At 37.5% G+C, this 16,867-nt stretch overlaps 1 protein-coding gene across 13 annotated transcripts in view; it reads left to right on the top strand.

Moving 5' to 3' along the window:
• DMD (dystrophin) overlaps nucleotides 1–16,867 on the top strand; it is a 2,022,811-nt gene that overhangs the window by 537,657 nt on the left and 1,468,287 nt on the right. For all 13 annotated transcript variants that reach the window (XM_047843142.1, XM_047843144.1, XM_047843153.1 and 10 more), the window contains 2 exons: nucleotides 10,883–11,065; nucleotides 11,735–11,916. In XM_047843142.1, the coding sequence (XP_047699098.1) occupies nucleotides 10,883–11,065; nucleotides 11,735–11,916 (365 nt within the window). The remainder of the gene's footprint in view (nucleotides 1–10,882; nucleotides 11,066–11,734; nucleotides 11,917–16,867) is intronic.

Genomic DNA, 16,867 nt, shown 5'->3' with positions numbered 1-16,867 from the left:
GGAGGGTGGGTGATGGGTATTGAAGAGGGCACCTTTTGGGATGAGCACTGGGTTTTGTATGGAAACCAGTTTGATAATAAATTTCATATTAAAAAAAATAAAATAAAATCATGAATGATAAAAAAAAATCTTTTTGGGGTGCCAGAATGACTCAGTCGGTTAACTGTCTAACTCTATAGATTTCAGCTATGGTCGTGACCTCATGGTTTGTGAGTTTAAGCCCCACATAGGGCTCTGTGCTGCCAGTGGGAACCCTGCTTGGGATTCATTCATTCACTCTCTCTCTCTCTCTCTCCCTCTGTCTCTCTGTCCCTCCCCCCCCACCTCTCTACTGCTTACTCTCTCTTTCTCTCTCAAGATTAAATAAGTAAAAATAAAGAAATAAAATAAAATCTATTTAACTCTTTTATTATTTTCTTTCTAAACTTTCATTGCTTTAGAAGGGTTTGTTGTAGCAATGATTACTTATTTTCCATCCTTTTTGATTTTCTATGAAAGATCCTATTACTTTGTTGATGACAATAACCAAGACAAATTTTTTCAGAAGGAGATCAAGAAAAGAGAAAATTAAGAAATGAAAGATAGTATAGTTAAGAGAGGTAATATATGTCCAGTAACATGAAAAAGTAGAATAAGGTGTGCCTGGGTGGCTTAATCAGTTAAGCGTCCGACTCTTGATTTCAGCTCAGGTCATGATCTCACACTTTGCGAGTTTGAGCGCCGCATCGATTCCTATGCTGATGGTGCAGAACCTGTTTGGGGTTTTCTCTCTCTCCCTCTCTCTCTGTTCCTCCCCAACTTGTGCACCCTCTCTCACTCTCTCTCACTCAATAAATAAATCAACCTAAAAATTTTTGAAAAGTTGTCTTAGATAAATTAAAGAAAAGGAAAAAATGGTATGTGGCACATGGTATGTGTCAAAGGGAATCTTGGGAAAAATATATATATATAAAATCATGAATGCTTCACACCATGATACACTTATTTTCCACACATGATCACTGGTTGAAACATCTTTTATACAAGACCATAAATTGGAAGAGCAAATGAGTTTTAATAATAAATTAAAATTAGATACCTAAAACAATTAAATTCAATTAGTATTTATTAGTTATCTATATGTAGTATCTTCTGTTAAGTATGGGACAGAGTTCCTGCCTTCAAGGAATACAGAGATTTGTGTAATGTCTAGAAGTGTATACTATGTTATATTTCTTGAAAGTTGGTTAGAGAGTAGATCTTAAATGTTTTCAGTACAAAAAAAGAAATGGTAATTATGTGAAATGATGGAGGTGTTAGCTAAAGCTACAGTGGTAATTACATCTTAAATTTGCACAATGTAATATGTCACTTATATAAATCAATCTGGAAAGAAATTTTTAAAAGTTAAATGGGTTGAAAAATGATGATAATCCCAGAGTCATGGGATCAAGCCCCATGTCAGGCTCTGCACTGACCATGGAGCCTGCTTGATATTCTCTCTCTCTCTCTCTCTCTCTCTCTCTCTCTTTCTCTCTTTTCCCCCCTTTGTCCCTCTCCCCTGCTAATGCTCACTCTCACTCTATAAAAGAATAAAAAAGAAAGAAAAATGATGAAACAAAATGAACTGGAACCTTCATTGAGAATACATTTCATACAGGGAGAGTATACTAAGCAGAGAGGCATATGATTTTATGGTAGAAAGTTTATTTTAAAACCACATATTAGCCCTTAGAAATGCATTTATTTTTATAATAAAATCTCAGTTCCTAGAAACTTAGGGCATGCTCATGTATTAAATAGGATATAGGCATTGTGGGAGTAACAGAGACAACATAGTAATGGACTGTCTAAGAAACAAGTTGATTTCTCTTTCAGAATTATCAGTATTTTGCTAGTCCTGGCTTTGTAAGAAAGCTTTGCCCATCCAGGGACCAGCGTTTTCTTTGCCATGATACTCTGTCATCCCCTAGGATACTGACTTCATCAAGGATCATTCACCATCATGCCTGTATTACAGGCTGTGGGAAGAAGGAAACTACAAAGGGGAGAACATTTTGATTCTTCTTAACTTTTCACAAAGAGGTTGCACATATCCTGTTCCTCTCGCCAGTATTTGGTCACGTGTCACACCTAACTGCAAGGGAAGCTGGGAACTATAGTTTATACTCTGTATAGCCAGGCTCCATAGCTCACCTATATTTTCTCCTATATAAGAAGTGGAGGAGGACAGATATTGAAGGACCAGCAGTCTTTGCAGTGGACACTTGTTTCTGGGTATCAAGATTCATACTTGGCTCCATAACCTTTTGTTTAATAGGTTTTGGGAAAAGATTTCCTTAAAAATAGAAGTATACACATAGATATAACACATATGTATACAGATGATGATAGACTTCTTTTGTCTTCTTCACCAGAGTGTTCTAAGCACAATATATCATTTCTGCAAGACATTCTGTAATAGTGAAGAAAATCAACTTAACTGATACAAAAATGAAAGGCGTGTGATAGGAATTATAGAAAGCATAGAGTCCAAACAGTAGATTTGGCACATGTCTTCCTTTAGAAAATATTTACATTACTTACTTTTTGTGCATCTTCCTCTGTCTTATAAAAGAGAGTCTGTGCCATCACCTCGGCTATGTCACACTCCTGTCTGCGTTTGCGTTGTCCCCTTTTTCAGTGTTACAGCAGTGTCTTAGTCTTGCAAGCATTATTCTTGACTTTACATTTGATTTCCGACTAGCAATGTGGATTCCAGATATTATTTTCTTAGTAGTTTCAAAACCATTGATTGTGAAATTGTGGAAGTGAAGAAAAGAAAAAAGATATAGATACATACAATTTTTCAAGACACAATTTATTAGCTGAACCATAATCTTATTGACCTTTCCTGTTAGCTTTCTTTAAATGGACTCCTCTTAGGGAAACCTGGGTAGCTCACTGGGTTAAGCGTCCAACGCTTGATTTCGGTTCAGTTCATGGTCTCCCAGTTCAGGAAATTGAGCACCATGTTATCAGGAGACTGCTCGAGATTCTCTCTCTCCGGTCTCTATCTCTCAGCCCCTCCCGCTCCCCTCTCCCACTTGCACATACGCTTGTGTGTTCTCTCTCAAAATACACAGACATTAAAAAAAGAAAAATAAATGGACTCATCTTATATACTTGACATAAGACAACTTTCAATACAGTTGCTGTTTGAAATTAAAATCCTTCTTAGGTGACTAGGAGATTTGGGTTAGAATGTTAGTTCAGTAACTGTTTTTTTTTTTTTATGAGCCTGAGCTATAACTTCCTCTAATAATTTTATTTATTTTCATTGAGATGTAATTGTTATATAGCATTATGTTTCAGGTGCACAACACCTGTATACAACATAATGATTCATGATATTGTAAAATGTTCACAATAGTCTACTTAACATCCATCACTAAACATATTTACAAATAAATATACATTTTTATTTTATTTTTAAGAAGTCTTATTAAGATATTTTGTGAAAGTGCTGTTTCATAGACTCTGAAATCATTTTCTTCATTAATAGAGATTTATAAAATTGTGGTGAAGATAAGTGTTTGTAAACCAAACACCTTGGTTTTAAGTCACAGAACAGCAAATCACCTTTGTGATTTTTGGCATATTGTTTAATTTTTCTGCTCCCATTCCCTCATCCTACTATGCTCTGTCATCCTGATTTGTTGTGGTAAAAAATGATACAGTGCACGTTAAGTGCTTAACAAATTAACTGACACTAAGTGCCCAATAAATAACGGCAGCTGTTGTTACTGCTTTTATAGATGTAGTCGTTGTTGTTGTGACTGTTGTTTTAATATTGCCCTAACAGGAGACCATAATTTTTTTCTAATTCCTCATTAGGGTTTAACTTTGAACTGAATTTCAGACCCAAGCAGTATTAAAAATTACCTCTTTGATCGTATGATTAGATTGAATGTCATGTACAGTGTTGCATGATGGATTAATTTGTCATAAATCACTTCTGCAATCATTTTTTATACTTTGAATTATACCCTGGTTTACATGTTATATCTCTGAGGAAACACAGGGGAACTGATGCAAGAATATTTCCACATACTAATCCTAGTTCTTATGAATGGTTCTTCTGTTATTTAGTAAACGAACCACTTCGTTATCCCTCTGTAATCCTTTAACTTTTCAGTAATCTTTCACTGAACAATAAAAAGATTATAGAATACACCAAAAAATTCACTATCCATGCGCTGACTTGACTGTAAAAAAAAAGTATGACACATTTAAGGGAGCTAAGTGATAACCTTTTCAAATGTTCTTGAAGTGTTTACACATTCAAGAACAAAAGAACTGTTTTTATCCAGGTTAAAAGTCCTATCACATTTTAAGGTGGCATTTGGGGAAGTTGCCAAAATAGGTTGGTTTCAACAGAAATATAAAAGTACTCGGTAATAGATGTGCCCTCTGGAAATGTCCCAGCTATTTTTCTAAGAGCTTTGTGGTTTGCTGGATTGCTGGTTTCACTACCTGTATGTAGCCATTTGATGACTTCTCTCACTTTGAATTGCCAAAATCGTGCTTCTAAAAATACACACAGCTCATTCAACTGTGTTTCCTCGTAAAAGTCATTTGCCATTTCAATGAACATTGGTTCCCAAATACAGGCGTTGTAGAACATATCTTGGAAACTAGAATGTGCTTAACATTTTATTTGCATCATTTCATATAATCTTTTCACCAATCCTATGGAGATACACTTTTATTCTCCTTGTTTTACAGATGGGGAAACTGAGATTTAGAGAGGTTAAACAACTTACTCAAGATTAGACGGAGAGTAAGCTGGGTTTAAAAAAAGTTAAATAATGAAGTAGTGTCAAGGCTATTGCTCTATATTTTATTACAACAATTTCTCTCACTGGAAATCCGTTTCCAGACATTTGTCCTAGACATTGCAGGACTAACACATACATTCATTTGTCTTCCCTCATTAATTCATTTCCTCTTCTATACTCTTCCACCTTATGGAATAGCAACATCTTCAAGGAACATAGGTGACAATATCTGTAAGTCTCCATGCAAAAGGACAATCATTACATCTCTAAAATGTGTGGAGAATGTTGAATCAATTTTAATGTTCTTAATTTTGAAAACAGCCAGAATTGTTCCATCCGTCCATCGTTATACCTCTCACCTGAATCATTATTTGCCCAGTCTACTGCAGAGAAACATAAACCACTGTGATAAAGATAGAAATTAAAAGAAGATTGAAGCCTAGGGAAAAAAAAAATTAGTTCCATTTGATGATACTGGCATCTTAAGTCATGCAATGATTGGTAACATTTTCTTATGCATATGTCTTCTATAAAAAGCAAAGATCAAATTTCCTAGAAAATTTCCTTTGCTGCCATGATATGTATGAACTGGCCACAAGTTTAGGTAAAATATGAAATACTGTAGCAATAAATACATGCTTTGGGGAGCTGGAACCAAAAGTATTAGCCTGTCTACATATATCTGTTTCTAAGTTCTCTGTTCATTGGGGGAGGTCTTTGAGAGGACATGACTACTCCTTGATCCATGAGCTGGACCGTGGCAATTGGAGGTCCCCTCACCCCTGTCTGTGTCCTTGGAGTGATTCCACCTGCCTTCCCCACTCCTAGAGTTGCCCCAAGGATGCAGCTCTGAGAGAGTGATGTAATGTTGAGCCCATCTGGACAGTATATGTGACTGAACTCCATTAAGGTCTGTATGTAAACAAGGCTTGTATGCAACTTCCCTTGCCACCTACCTATCTGGAGTGGCTTGCCTCTTTAATTGGTTTCTCTCTGTCTTCCACACAGATGGATCAATTTTAGACTACACCTGGGAAGCTCCCAAGGAGCTTCAGAACCACCAGTGTTAAAGATGGATTTATAAAGAATGTATTTTCTTTCAAAGGTTCTATTGAAAATGTGCAAATGTGAAAATTCAAGCACATTTCTTCTTTCATGGGTTTACTTGTGCTGAAATTCTAGAATTGTTTCCATTTTTCTTTCCTGACCTATGGAAAATAACTTTTTTATTCTTGACCTGGAACATATACGTACACATATATACATAGATACATATATATGTATATCTCAAAAGTTCAGAAAGCAATATTAATCCTTAATATAAGTGACACAGGCTAATATTTATTTTATTAATTTAATTTGATTTAATTTTAAGTAATTCCTAGTCATGACCCATTAAATATTCCTGGTCATGACCCACTAAAATGATTTCATGAATCATTGATGAATCATGACTAACAAATTTGAAAGATAGTTGTCTAGACAAAGAAGGAATTATTCAGAGCCCTGATGACAATTTTGACCATAATCATCTATGTATGTAGAGTTGATTTTATGCATACAAATAATAATGAATTGAGTTATTTTTTATTTTACACAGCTTATTCATGTTTGAGTTTAGCTTTAATAAGGCTGTCTTTGCAAAGTTTTTGTTTTATGAACATCCTCAGACAAAACTTTGAGATTCAGAATTTATGAGTACTAGACCTCGTGTCCTTGACTATAAAGATTTGCCTTTTAAAATTGTCTCCAAAATTTCAAGCTTCTGTAAATATCAATAAATCATGAAGTGTTTATTTTATTTCTATTGAAGTGTAGTTGGCATACAATATTTTACTAGTTTCAGGTGTACAACTAGTGATTTGACATTTATGTACATTATGAAATGATCACTGTAATACGTCTAGTTACCATCTATCACCAGAGTTATTACAATATTATTGACTGTATTCCCTGTGGTATACTTCACATCCCCATGACTTAAGCATTTTATAACTGGAAGTTTGTACCCATCTCCCTGCTTCCCCTCTGACAACCACCAGCTTGTTTTCTGTATTTATGAGTCTGTTTCTGTTTTGCTGTTTGTTTTGCTTTTCAAAAAAGATTCCACATAGAAGTGAAATCATAAGGTATTTGTCTTTCTCTGTCTGACTTATTTCACTTAGCATAATGCCCTCTAGGTCCATCTGAGTTGTCACAGGTGACAAGATTTCCACCTCTTTTACGCCTGAGTGATATTCCATTGTGTATATATGTCACATCTTCTTTACCTACTTATCTATCAGCGGGGATGTTTACTTTTGTAATCCAAATTGTACATTGGTAAAATGTATTGTGTTACTTGAGTAATAGTGTTGTTTATAATTTATCATTTTGAGAAGATACATTTGAAATCAAGATCATTAATGATTTTTAGAACTTTGATGTAGGAGCTAGGTTAAGGTTCACGTTTCATAAAGGTTTAATTTAATTGATGCTTACTCTTACAAGTTTTTCGGATCATTTTTTCCACAATAATTTTTTGGCTTTTGAAATCTGGACAGTGACTTAAGATGATAACAGTGGAGTAGGTTGAGTTTCATAATGGTTCTTATGCATATAAGAATCCCATAATAATTGCAGTTATCATGCACTTTCTTGGGTTCTTACAGAAGATCAGGCATTCTGCTAAACACTTGATATACTGTTCTTTAATTTTTACCACAATCTTATTAGGAAAGTATCACTGCTCCTGTTTTACTTAGGAGGAAACTAAGGCTAATGATAGAGCTAAGTAACCTTCCCAGGGTGATAAGACCTCAGACCAGAGTCAAGATTCAAACACTGCCTCCACAGCCCTTGGGTTTTACAACCATGCTCTAGCGTACATGATAATAAAGCACCGTCTCCTCTCACCTGTAACCCAGAGAAGCCAAAATATTCAGAATTGAATTGTATTTTTTTTCACCTGCACACAGCGCTGGCCACACAATGTGCAGTACAGTGAAAAATGAAATACAGGGCCCCTTGTTCAAAGAGCAGGAAGGAAAGTGCTGTTAAAATTAAACTATAAGGCTGTTTTCCTTTATTCCATGGTCTCTCTTTCTTGACTTGCCATTGTGTTTTTTATTTGCTGTTTAACTTCATACTGAACAAAGAAAATTAAAATTTTAAAGTATTAGCATGGGTTTTATTGCTCATTGTTACATTGTGCAATTGCGGTTGTAAATGTAAATATAAGACCATTTAACTCCTGCAGAATCACCGGCACTATACAATTTGTATTTTGTAGCTTGTGCATGCCTATGTATTTCATTCTTAATGTGGAAACATTGCACAACTAACTTAGCTGTTTTTATTTCACTTCTTGATAGGTGCATGTTCTACTCCTATTCTGTACGTTCATCATTCTGATGAGTAAGGCAGGATTGAAAGGACAAGGAACCCGGGGTTGCCCTTTCCCTTTCTTTTTGTGTCCTCAATTTCAGCCTAAATGGTTGGCTAATATGGGAACGAAATACAAGTAAGAAGGGATATCCAAGGGCTCTGTGGTCATTCTTGTTTTCTTAGAATTGCCTTCTTTCTGCATTTGACGCAAGTTCTGGTTCAAACAGAAAGCACGAGTTCTTGGGGCTGTTAGTGCCATCGGTCGTTCGTAGACATACTTCCCTTGGACGGGCTTGAGTGTTGCTCCATCCCCGCATAGTGTGTGTCCACCCGAATTTTATGCTCATGGCACATCAGTAACACTATATGCAAATGGGGGTCAACACACAAATTATACTTACTTCCCCTGCACATTTCCTTTGTCACCTTATTGGACTTCACTTCCATTACCCACGTTCAAAGATGACATTATTAAGGGCAGTGTCAGGAAACAGTTAAAACAAGCAAGGTATGTTTCTGAGCCTTGGGGCACTGTACCACTGCTCAGGTTGCACAACTATGAAGCCGCTCTTGACTACATACATCTCCCAGGCTACCTTTGTGTGACTTTTCTCCTCTTAATGCTGACTTTGATATCTGTTATTAATAGTAATTAGGGATGGAGAGAAAGGATACACCATGGAACTTGTTCAAACCCCTAAGACCTTCAGAAATTTGCCTTGACTTGTGCTCAGGGTCCTTTTGCTATTTGAGATGCTAGAGTTGGGTGATCTTGACCTATCAGGATGACATATTTCTGCCAGTTCTCTAGAAACACATGAAGAATGCATCATTTGATGGAAATATCACACAAAGCCCTCCCCCAATGTCTCTCCATCTTAGAGGACTTAATAGTTGAAGAAATTTTTAATAATAAAGTTTCAAAATAGGAGCATTTATTGGAAGAGCACAATTAAGTTGGTGCTGGTAGCTCCGTGGGATAAGGCCCAGCATTGAGAGGGACTAGAAATTCAAGGCAGACCTGTCAGAGGAAAGCCATCAAAAGGGGGGATTTTTTTTTCTAGACAAGATCATGCAGTCTCCCAAGTAGCTTCTGCTTGTTCTATGCTGCCTTTTGTTTCCTTTGCAGAACCCTGTTTGTTAGGGCCTGGTGTTTGCTTAGTGTCTTTGGAGTATACAGAAGATTCCTCTCCAAACACTTCTTCAATATTTTTGCTCTGCTTCACTGTGTCAACACTTTGTTTGTATCCCCTACTTCAGCAGGAAACCCTCTTGAATGCCATCTTTCTTAAGATATTTGAAGCCCAGCAATGTACCATGAGTGTACTTTACCCAAATAAAAATTCATGCACATTTTCTTATTTACTCGAATTCTTACCATTGGCAATTGCCCTAGTATTAAAGCAGCGGACACATTAGTTACCCCAAGAGTTGTCTCCTGGTACTTGGTAGTACTGGTCCCATTGCTTCTGAATCCCTGCTAACACCCAACCAGGTTTAGAGGTCAGTGTTCCATCCTGGAAACTAACCTGTTATATACAGGTGAGTCTTTCAAAGTCTCTATTACTTAGCTTGAGGTGGGGAGGAGGTATGGACATGCCTAGTACTCCCACTACTCCAAAAGAATCTTTCCCCATCAGTTTTCTCCAGTCACTGCACTTCTTCTTCTATACCTTCAGCTAGGTAATGGGCTGAAAGTGGTGGGGCCAGTCTTCTGGTTCCTTCTTAGCTGTGCCTTCATAGGTGGCCTGGATCTTCTCATTAGAATTATGGACTATGTACCTGTTGTTCTCAGCTTTATTCAGAAATTCAGAGTTTCAAGACAACTGTTGGGAATCTTACTTAACATCCTACTAATTAAATATGGAAGCAGGGGCACCTGGGTAGCTCAGCAGGTTGAGCCTCTGACTTTGGCTCCCGTCATGATCTCAGAGTTCATGAATTCAAGCCTCCCAGCGGGCTCTCTGCTGTCAACATAGAGCCTGCTTCAGATCCTCTGTCCCCCTCTGTCTGCACCTCCCTCCACTCATGCACTCTCTCTTTGAAAAATAAATTAACATTTTTAAAAGAATGTGGAAGCAAATGCTTCATATTTTACATCTTCTAAGATAATGCCTTCCTACTGAAACCATGGCCTTCTGGAAATAAAAGCTTAATTTATAGAAGTCATCATACTGTTAGAAATTTCAGTTGTGTGAATGAGGTATTTCTGTTTAAATTTCATCTGTTTCCCTCATTTATTTTCAACCCGATAACTTTATTGCTCTTTAAATTTTCAGAAATAGCTCATTCCTTTCTCTTGGGAAGAGATGTTTCCTTTAATGCCATTGCAAAAGTATGTAAATATAATACCAATAATGTTTATGTATAAATGATTGAAAATTTAAAATGAAAAAGTTACCTATGGCTGAAAATTGGTAGCATTTAAAATACAGCATGAAGAGATGATGTATTAATTCATTTTTACTATAATCCAGAAAAGCTTTAATGAAATACTAATTTGAAGTGGATTTCAACTGCCATTTGAGAATTTGTGTGTATGTTTGTGAGATGTTAAAATGCAGACTTGGTATTGTATGTGTCTGCTGTTCATGTCTCTGGTAATGCAAGTGGACATTTCTAGCATTTTAAATATTTCATTCGATTTATCATGTAATGTACTGGAACAGTCTGCAAAGATACTCATTGTATAACACCCAATTTATTTTATTGTGCAGCACTTGGAAACTCCTGATGATATTGGCCGTTCATCAATGGAGACTGAGGTAACCCTGGACAGTTACCAAACAGCTTTAGAAGAAGTACTCTCATGGCTTCTTTCTGCTGAGGACACATTGCAAGCCCAAGGAGAGATTTCTAATGATGTAGAAGAAGTGAAAGAACAATTTCATACTCACGAGGTAAAGCAAAACGTTGATGGATGAAACCAAGCACATGACTTGTCATAATGACAAGTCCCTCTTTTTATCTCAGTTACTCTGTGAGATCCTTGTACTTTGTTAATTTAGCTTTTATTTTGAGATGGAAACAAATCAGTGTTGATGGGCGTGGGATTCCAACAGCCTGCATTTAAAGTTCTGTCTTGCAGAATGACCCTTGAAGTTGCCGAGATCTCATTTTGCCAGTGACTCATGCCAGGGATATGAGAGCCCAGCTCCCTTCTCTTGGGTCAAAGTGATGCTGAGTTATAACAGTCACTCTGGAGGACCCATGTGGTATCAGGCTACACCGCCCTTCATGGGAGACTTTTCTTGAAGTGACACACTTAACTTGCTTTCCGCCCCTTTGCTGTCCTATTTTCTGCTACTTTGGCTCCTTTGCATGTCTTTCTGGGAGCTTTTACTTAGTACATCACTTGCATACAGATCCTTATCTCAGGATCTGCTTCTGTGGAAGGCGACGTAGGCTACTAGTTGCCCTTAATTCTTTTCTTAAATAAAAATTCACATCCTTTTACTGGAATATAACTTACATGGGCTACAAATTGAAAATTGCAAAAACAATAATAAATTTCAAAACCATAATGATTTACCTAAAGCGCCCACTTTTTCACCTTCTTTTCCTGTCAGGGGTACATGATGGATTTGACATCTCATCAGGGACGAGTTGGTAATGTTCTACAACTGGGAAGTCAACTGATTGGAACAGGGAAATTATCAGAAGATGAAGAAACCGAAGTACAAGAACAAATGAATCTCCTAAATTCAAGATGGGAATGCCTCAGGGTAGCTAGCATGGAAAAACAGAGCAAGTAAGTCTTTGTTTTTAATTCCTAAAAATAGTGAGTTTTGGACTTGTATGATTACTTTGATACAGTTTCTTTTTTTTTTTTTTTTTTTTTTTTTTTTTTTATGAAATTTATTGACAAATTGGTTTCCATACAACACCCAGTGCACATCCCAAAAGGTGCCCTCCTCAATACCCATCACCCACCCTCTCCTCCCTCCCACCCCCCATCAACCCTCAGTTTGTTCTCAGTTTTTAAGTCTCTTATGCTTTGGCTCTCTCCCATTCTAACCTCTTTTTTTTTTTTTTTCCTTCCCCTCCCCCATGGGTTCCTGTGAAGTTTCTCAGGATCCACATAAGAGTGAAACCATATGGTATCTGTCTTTCTCTGTATGGCTTATTTCACTTAGCATCACACTCTCCAGTTCCATCCACGTTGCTACGAAAGGCCATATTTCATTTTTTCTCATTGCCACGTAATATTCCATTGTGTATATAAACCACAATTTCTTTATCCATTCATCAGTTGATGGACATTTAGGCTCTTTCCATAATTTGGCTATTGTTGAGAGTGCTGCTATGAACATTGGGGTACACGTGGCCCTATGCATCAGTGCTCCTGTATCCCTTGGATAAATTCCTAGCAGTGCTATTGCTGGGTCATAGGGTAGGTCTATTTTTAATTTTCTGAGGAACCTCCACACTGCTTTCCAGAGCGGCTGCACCAATTTGCATTCCCACCAACAGTGCAAGAGGGTTCCCGTTTCTCCACATCCTCTCCAGCATCTATAGTCTCCGGATTTGTTCATTTTGGCCACTCTAACTGGCGTGAGGTGATACCTGAGTGTGGTTTTGATTTGTATTTCCCTGATAAGGAGCGACGCTGAACATCTTTTCATGTGCCTGTTGGCCATCCGGATGTCTTCTTTAGAGAAGTGTCTATTCATGTTTTCTGCCCATTTCTTCACTGGGTTATTTGTTTTTCGGGTGTGGAGTTTGGTGAGCTCTTTATAGATTTTGGATACTAGCCCTTTGTCCGATATGTCATTTGCGAATATCTTTTCCCATTCCGTTGGTTGCCTTTTAGTTTTGTTGGTTGTTTCCTTGGCTGTGCAGAAGCTTTTTATCTTCATAAGGTCCCAGTAATTCACTTTTGCTTTTAATTCCCTTGCCTTTGGGGATGTGTCCAGTAAGAGATTGCTACGGCTGAGGTCAGAGAGGTCTTTTCCTGCTTTCTCCTCTAAGGTTTTGATGGTTTCCTGTCTCACATTTAGGTCCTTTATCCATTTTGAGTTTATTTTTGTGAATGGTGTGGGAAAGTGGTCTAGTTTCAACCTTCTGCATGTTGCTGTCCAGTTCTCCCAGCACCATTTGTTAAAGAGGCTGTCTTTTTTCCATTGGATGTTCTTTCCTGCTTTGTCAAAGATGAGTTGGCCATACGTTTGTGGGTCTAGTTCTGGGGTTTCTATTCTATTCCATTGGTCTATGTGTCTGTTTTGGTGCCAATACCATGCTGTCTTGATGATGACAGCTTTGTAGTAGAGGCTAAAGTCTGGGATTGTGATGCCTCCTGCTTTGGTCTTCTTCTTCAAAATTCCTTTGGCTATTCGGGGCCTTTTGTGGTTCCATATGAATTTTAGGATTGCTTGTTCTAGTTTCGAGAAGAATGCTGGTGCAATTTTGATTGGGATTGCATTGAATGTGTAGATAGCTTTGGGTAGTATTGACATTTTGACAATATTTATTTTTCCAATCCATGAGCAGGGAATGTCTTTCCATTTCTTTAAATCTTCTTCAATTTCCTTCATAAGCTTTCTATAATTTTCAGCATACCGATCCTTTACATCTTTGGTTAGATTTATTCCTAGGTATTTTATGCTTCTTGGTGCAATTGTGAATGGGATCAGTTTCTTTATTTGTCTTTCTGTTGCTTCATTGTTAGTGTATAAGAATGCAACTGATTTCTGTACATTGATTTTGTATCCTGCAACTTTGCTGAATTCCTGTATCAGTTCTAGCAGACTTTTGGTGGAGTCTATCGGATTTTCCATGTGTAATATCATGTCATCTGCAAAAAGCGAAAGCTTGACTTCATCTTTGCCAATTTTGATGCCTTTGATTTCCTTTTGTTGTCTGATTGCTGATGCTAGAACTTCCAGCACTATGTTAAACAGCAGCGGTGAGAGTGGGCATCCTTGTCGTGTTCCTGATCTCAGGGAAAAAGCTCTCAGTTTTTCCCCGTTGAGGATGATGTTAGCTGTGGGCTTTTCATAAATGGCTTTTATGATCTTTAAGTATGTTCCTTCTATCCCGACTTTCTCAAGGGTTTTTATTAAGAAAGGGTGCTGGATTTTGTCGAAGGCCTTTTCTGCATCGATTGACAGGATCATATGGTTCTTCTCTTTTTTTTTGTTAATGTGATGTATCACGTTGATTGATTTGCGAATGTTGAACCAGCCCTGCATCCCAGGAATGAATCCCACTTGATCATGGTGAATAATTCTTTTTATATGCCGTTGAATTCGATTTGCTAGTACCTTATTGAGAATTTTTGCATCCATATTCATCAGGGATATTGGCCTGTAGTTCTCTTTTTTTACTGGGTCTCTGTCTGGTTTAGGAATCAAAGTAATACTGGCTTCATAGAATTGAGTCTGGAAGTTTTCCTTCCCTTTCTATTTCTTGGAATAGCTTGAGAAGGATAGGTATTATCTCTGCTTTAAACGTCTGGTAGAACTCCCCTGGGAAGCCATCTGGTCCTGGACTCTTATTTGTTGGGAGATTTTTGATAACCGATTCAATTTCTTCGCTGGTTATGGGTCTGTTCAAGCTTTCTACTTCCTCCTGATTGAGTTTTGGAAGAGTGTGGTTGTTCAGGAATTTGTCCATTTCTTCCAGGTTGTCCAGTTTGTTGGCATATAATTTTTCATAGTATTCCCTGATAATTGTTTGTATCTCTGAGGGATTGGTTGTAATAATTCCATTTTCATTCATGATTTTATCTATTTGGGTCATCTCCCTTTTCTTTTTGAGAAGCCTGGCCAGAGGTTTGTCAATTTTGTTTATTTTTTCAAAAAACCAACTCTTGGTTTCGTTGATCTGCTCTACAGTTTTTTTAGTTTCTATATTGTTTATTTCTGCCCTGATCTTTATTATTTCTCTTCTTCTGCTGGGCTTAGGCTGCCTTTGCTGTTCTGCTTCTAGTTCCTTTAGGTGTGCTGTTAGATTTTGTATTTGGGATTTTTCTTGTTTCTTGAGATAGGCCTGGATTGCAATGTATTTTCCTCTCAGGACTGCCTTTGCTGCGTCCCAAAGCGTTTGGATTGTTGTATTTTCATTTTCATTTGTTTCCATATATTTTTTAATTTCTTCTCTAATTGCCTGGTTGACCCACTCATTCGTTAGTAGGGTGTTCTTTAACCTCCATGCTTTTGGAGGTTTTCCAGACTTTTTTCTGTGGTTGATTTCAAGCTTCATAGCATTGTGGTCTGAAAGTAAGCATGGTATAATTTCAATTCTTGTAAACTTATGAAGGGCTGTTTTGTGACCCAGTATATGATCTATCTTGGAGAATGTTCCATGTGCACTCGAGAAGAAAGTATATTCTGTTGCTTTGGGATGCAGAGTTCTAAATATATCTGTCAAGTCCATCTGATCCAATGTCTCATTCAGGGCCCTTGTTTCTTTATTGACCGTGTGTCTAGATGATCTATCCATTTCTGTAAGTGGTGTATTAAAGTCCCCTGCAATTACCACATTCTTATCAATAAGGTTGCTTATGTTTCTGAGTAATTGTTTTATATATTTGGGGGCTCCGGTATTCGGTGCATAGACATTTATAATTGTTAGCTCTTCCTGATGGATAGACCCTGTAACTATTATATAATGTCCTTCTTCATCTCTTGTTACAGCCTTTAATTTAAAGTCTAGTTTGTCTGATATAAGTATGGCTACTCCAGCTTTCTTTTGGCTTCCAGTCGCATGATAAATAGTTCTCCATCCCCTCACTCTCAATCTAAAGGTGTCCTCAGGTCTAAAATGAGTCTCTTGTAGACAGCAAATAGATGGGTCTTGTTTTTTTATCCATTCTGATACCCTATGTCTTTTGGTTGGCGCATTTAATCCATTTACATTCAGTGTTATTATAGAAAGATACGGGTTTAGAGTCATTGTGATGTCTGTATGTTTTATGCTTGTAGTGATGTCTCTGGGACTTTGTCTCACAGGGTCCCCCTTAGGATCTCTTGTAGGGCTGGTTTAGTGGTGACAAATTCCTTCAGTTTTTGTTTGTTTGGGAAGACCTTTATCTCTCCTTCTATTCTAAATGACAGACTTGCTGGATAAAGGATTCTCGGCTGCATATTTTTTCTGTCTAGCACCCTGAAAATCTCGTGCCAATTCTTTCTGGCCTGCCAAGTTTCAAAAGAGAGATCAGTCACGAGTCTTATAGGTCTCCCTTTATATGTGAGGGCACGTTTACCCCTTGCTGCCTTCAGAATTTTCTCTTTATCCTTGTATTTTGCCAGTTTCACTATGATATGTCGTGCAGAAGATCGATTCAAGTTACGTCTGAAGGGAGTTCTCTGTGCCTCTTGGATTTCAATGCCTTTTTCCTTCCCCAGTTCCGGGAAGTTCTCAGCTATTATTTCTTCAAGTACCCCTTCAGCACCTTTCCCTCTCTCTTCCTCCTCTGGGATACCAATTATGCGTATATTATTTCTTTTTATTGTATCACTTAATTCTCTAATTTTCCCCTCATACTCCTGGATTTTTTTATCTCTCTTTTTCTCAGCTTCCTCTTTTTCCATAACTTTATCTTCTAGTTCACCTATTCTCTCCTCTGCCTCTTCAAGCCGAGCTGTGGTGGTTTCCATTTTGTTATGCATTTCGTTTAAAGCGTTTTTCAGCTCCTCGTGACTGTTCCTTAGTCCCTTGATCTCTGTAGCAAGAGATTCTCTGCTGTCCTGTATACTGTT

The sequence above is a fragment of the Prionailurus viverrinus genome, chromosome X (genome assembly GCF_022837055.1).
Source record: "Prionailurus viverrinus isolate Anna chromosome X, UM_Priviv_1.0, whole genome shotgun sequence".
Classification (NCBI taxonomy): Eukaryota; Metazoa; Chordata; class Mammalia; order Carnivora; family Felidae; genus Prionailurus; species Prionailurus viverrinus.
The sequence above is the reverse complement of the archived record's forward strand: the minus strand, read 5'-3'. Positions and strand labels throughout refer to the sequence as shown.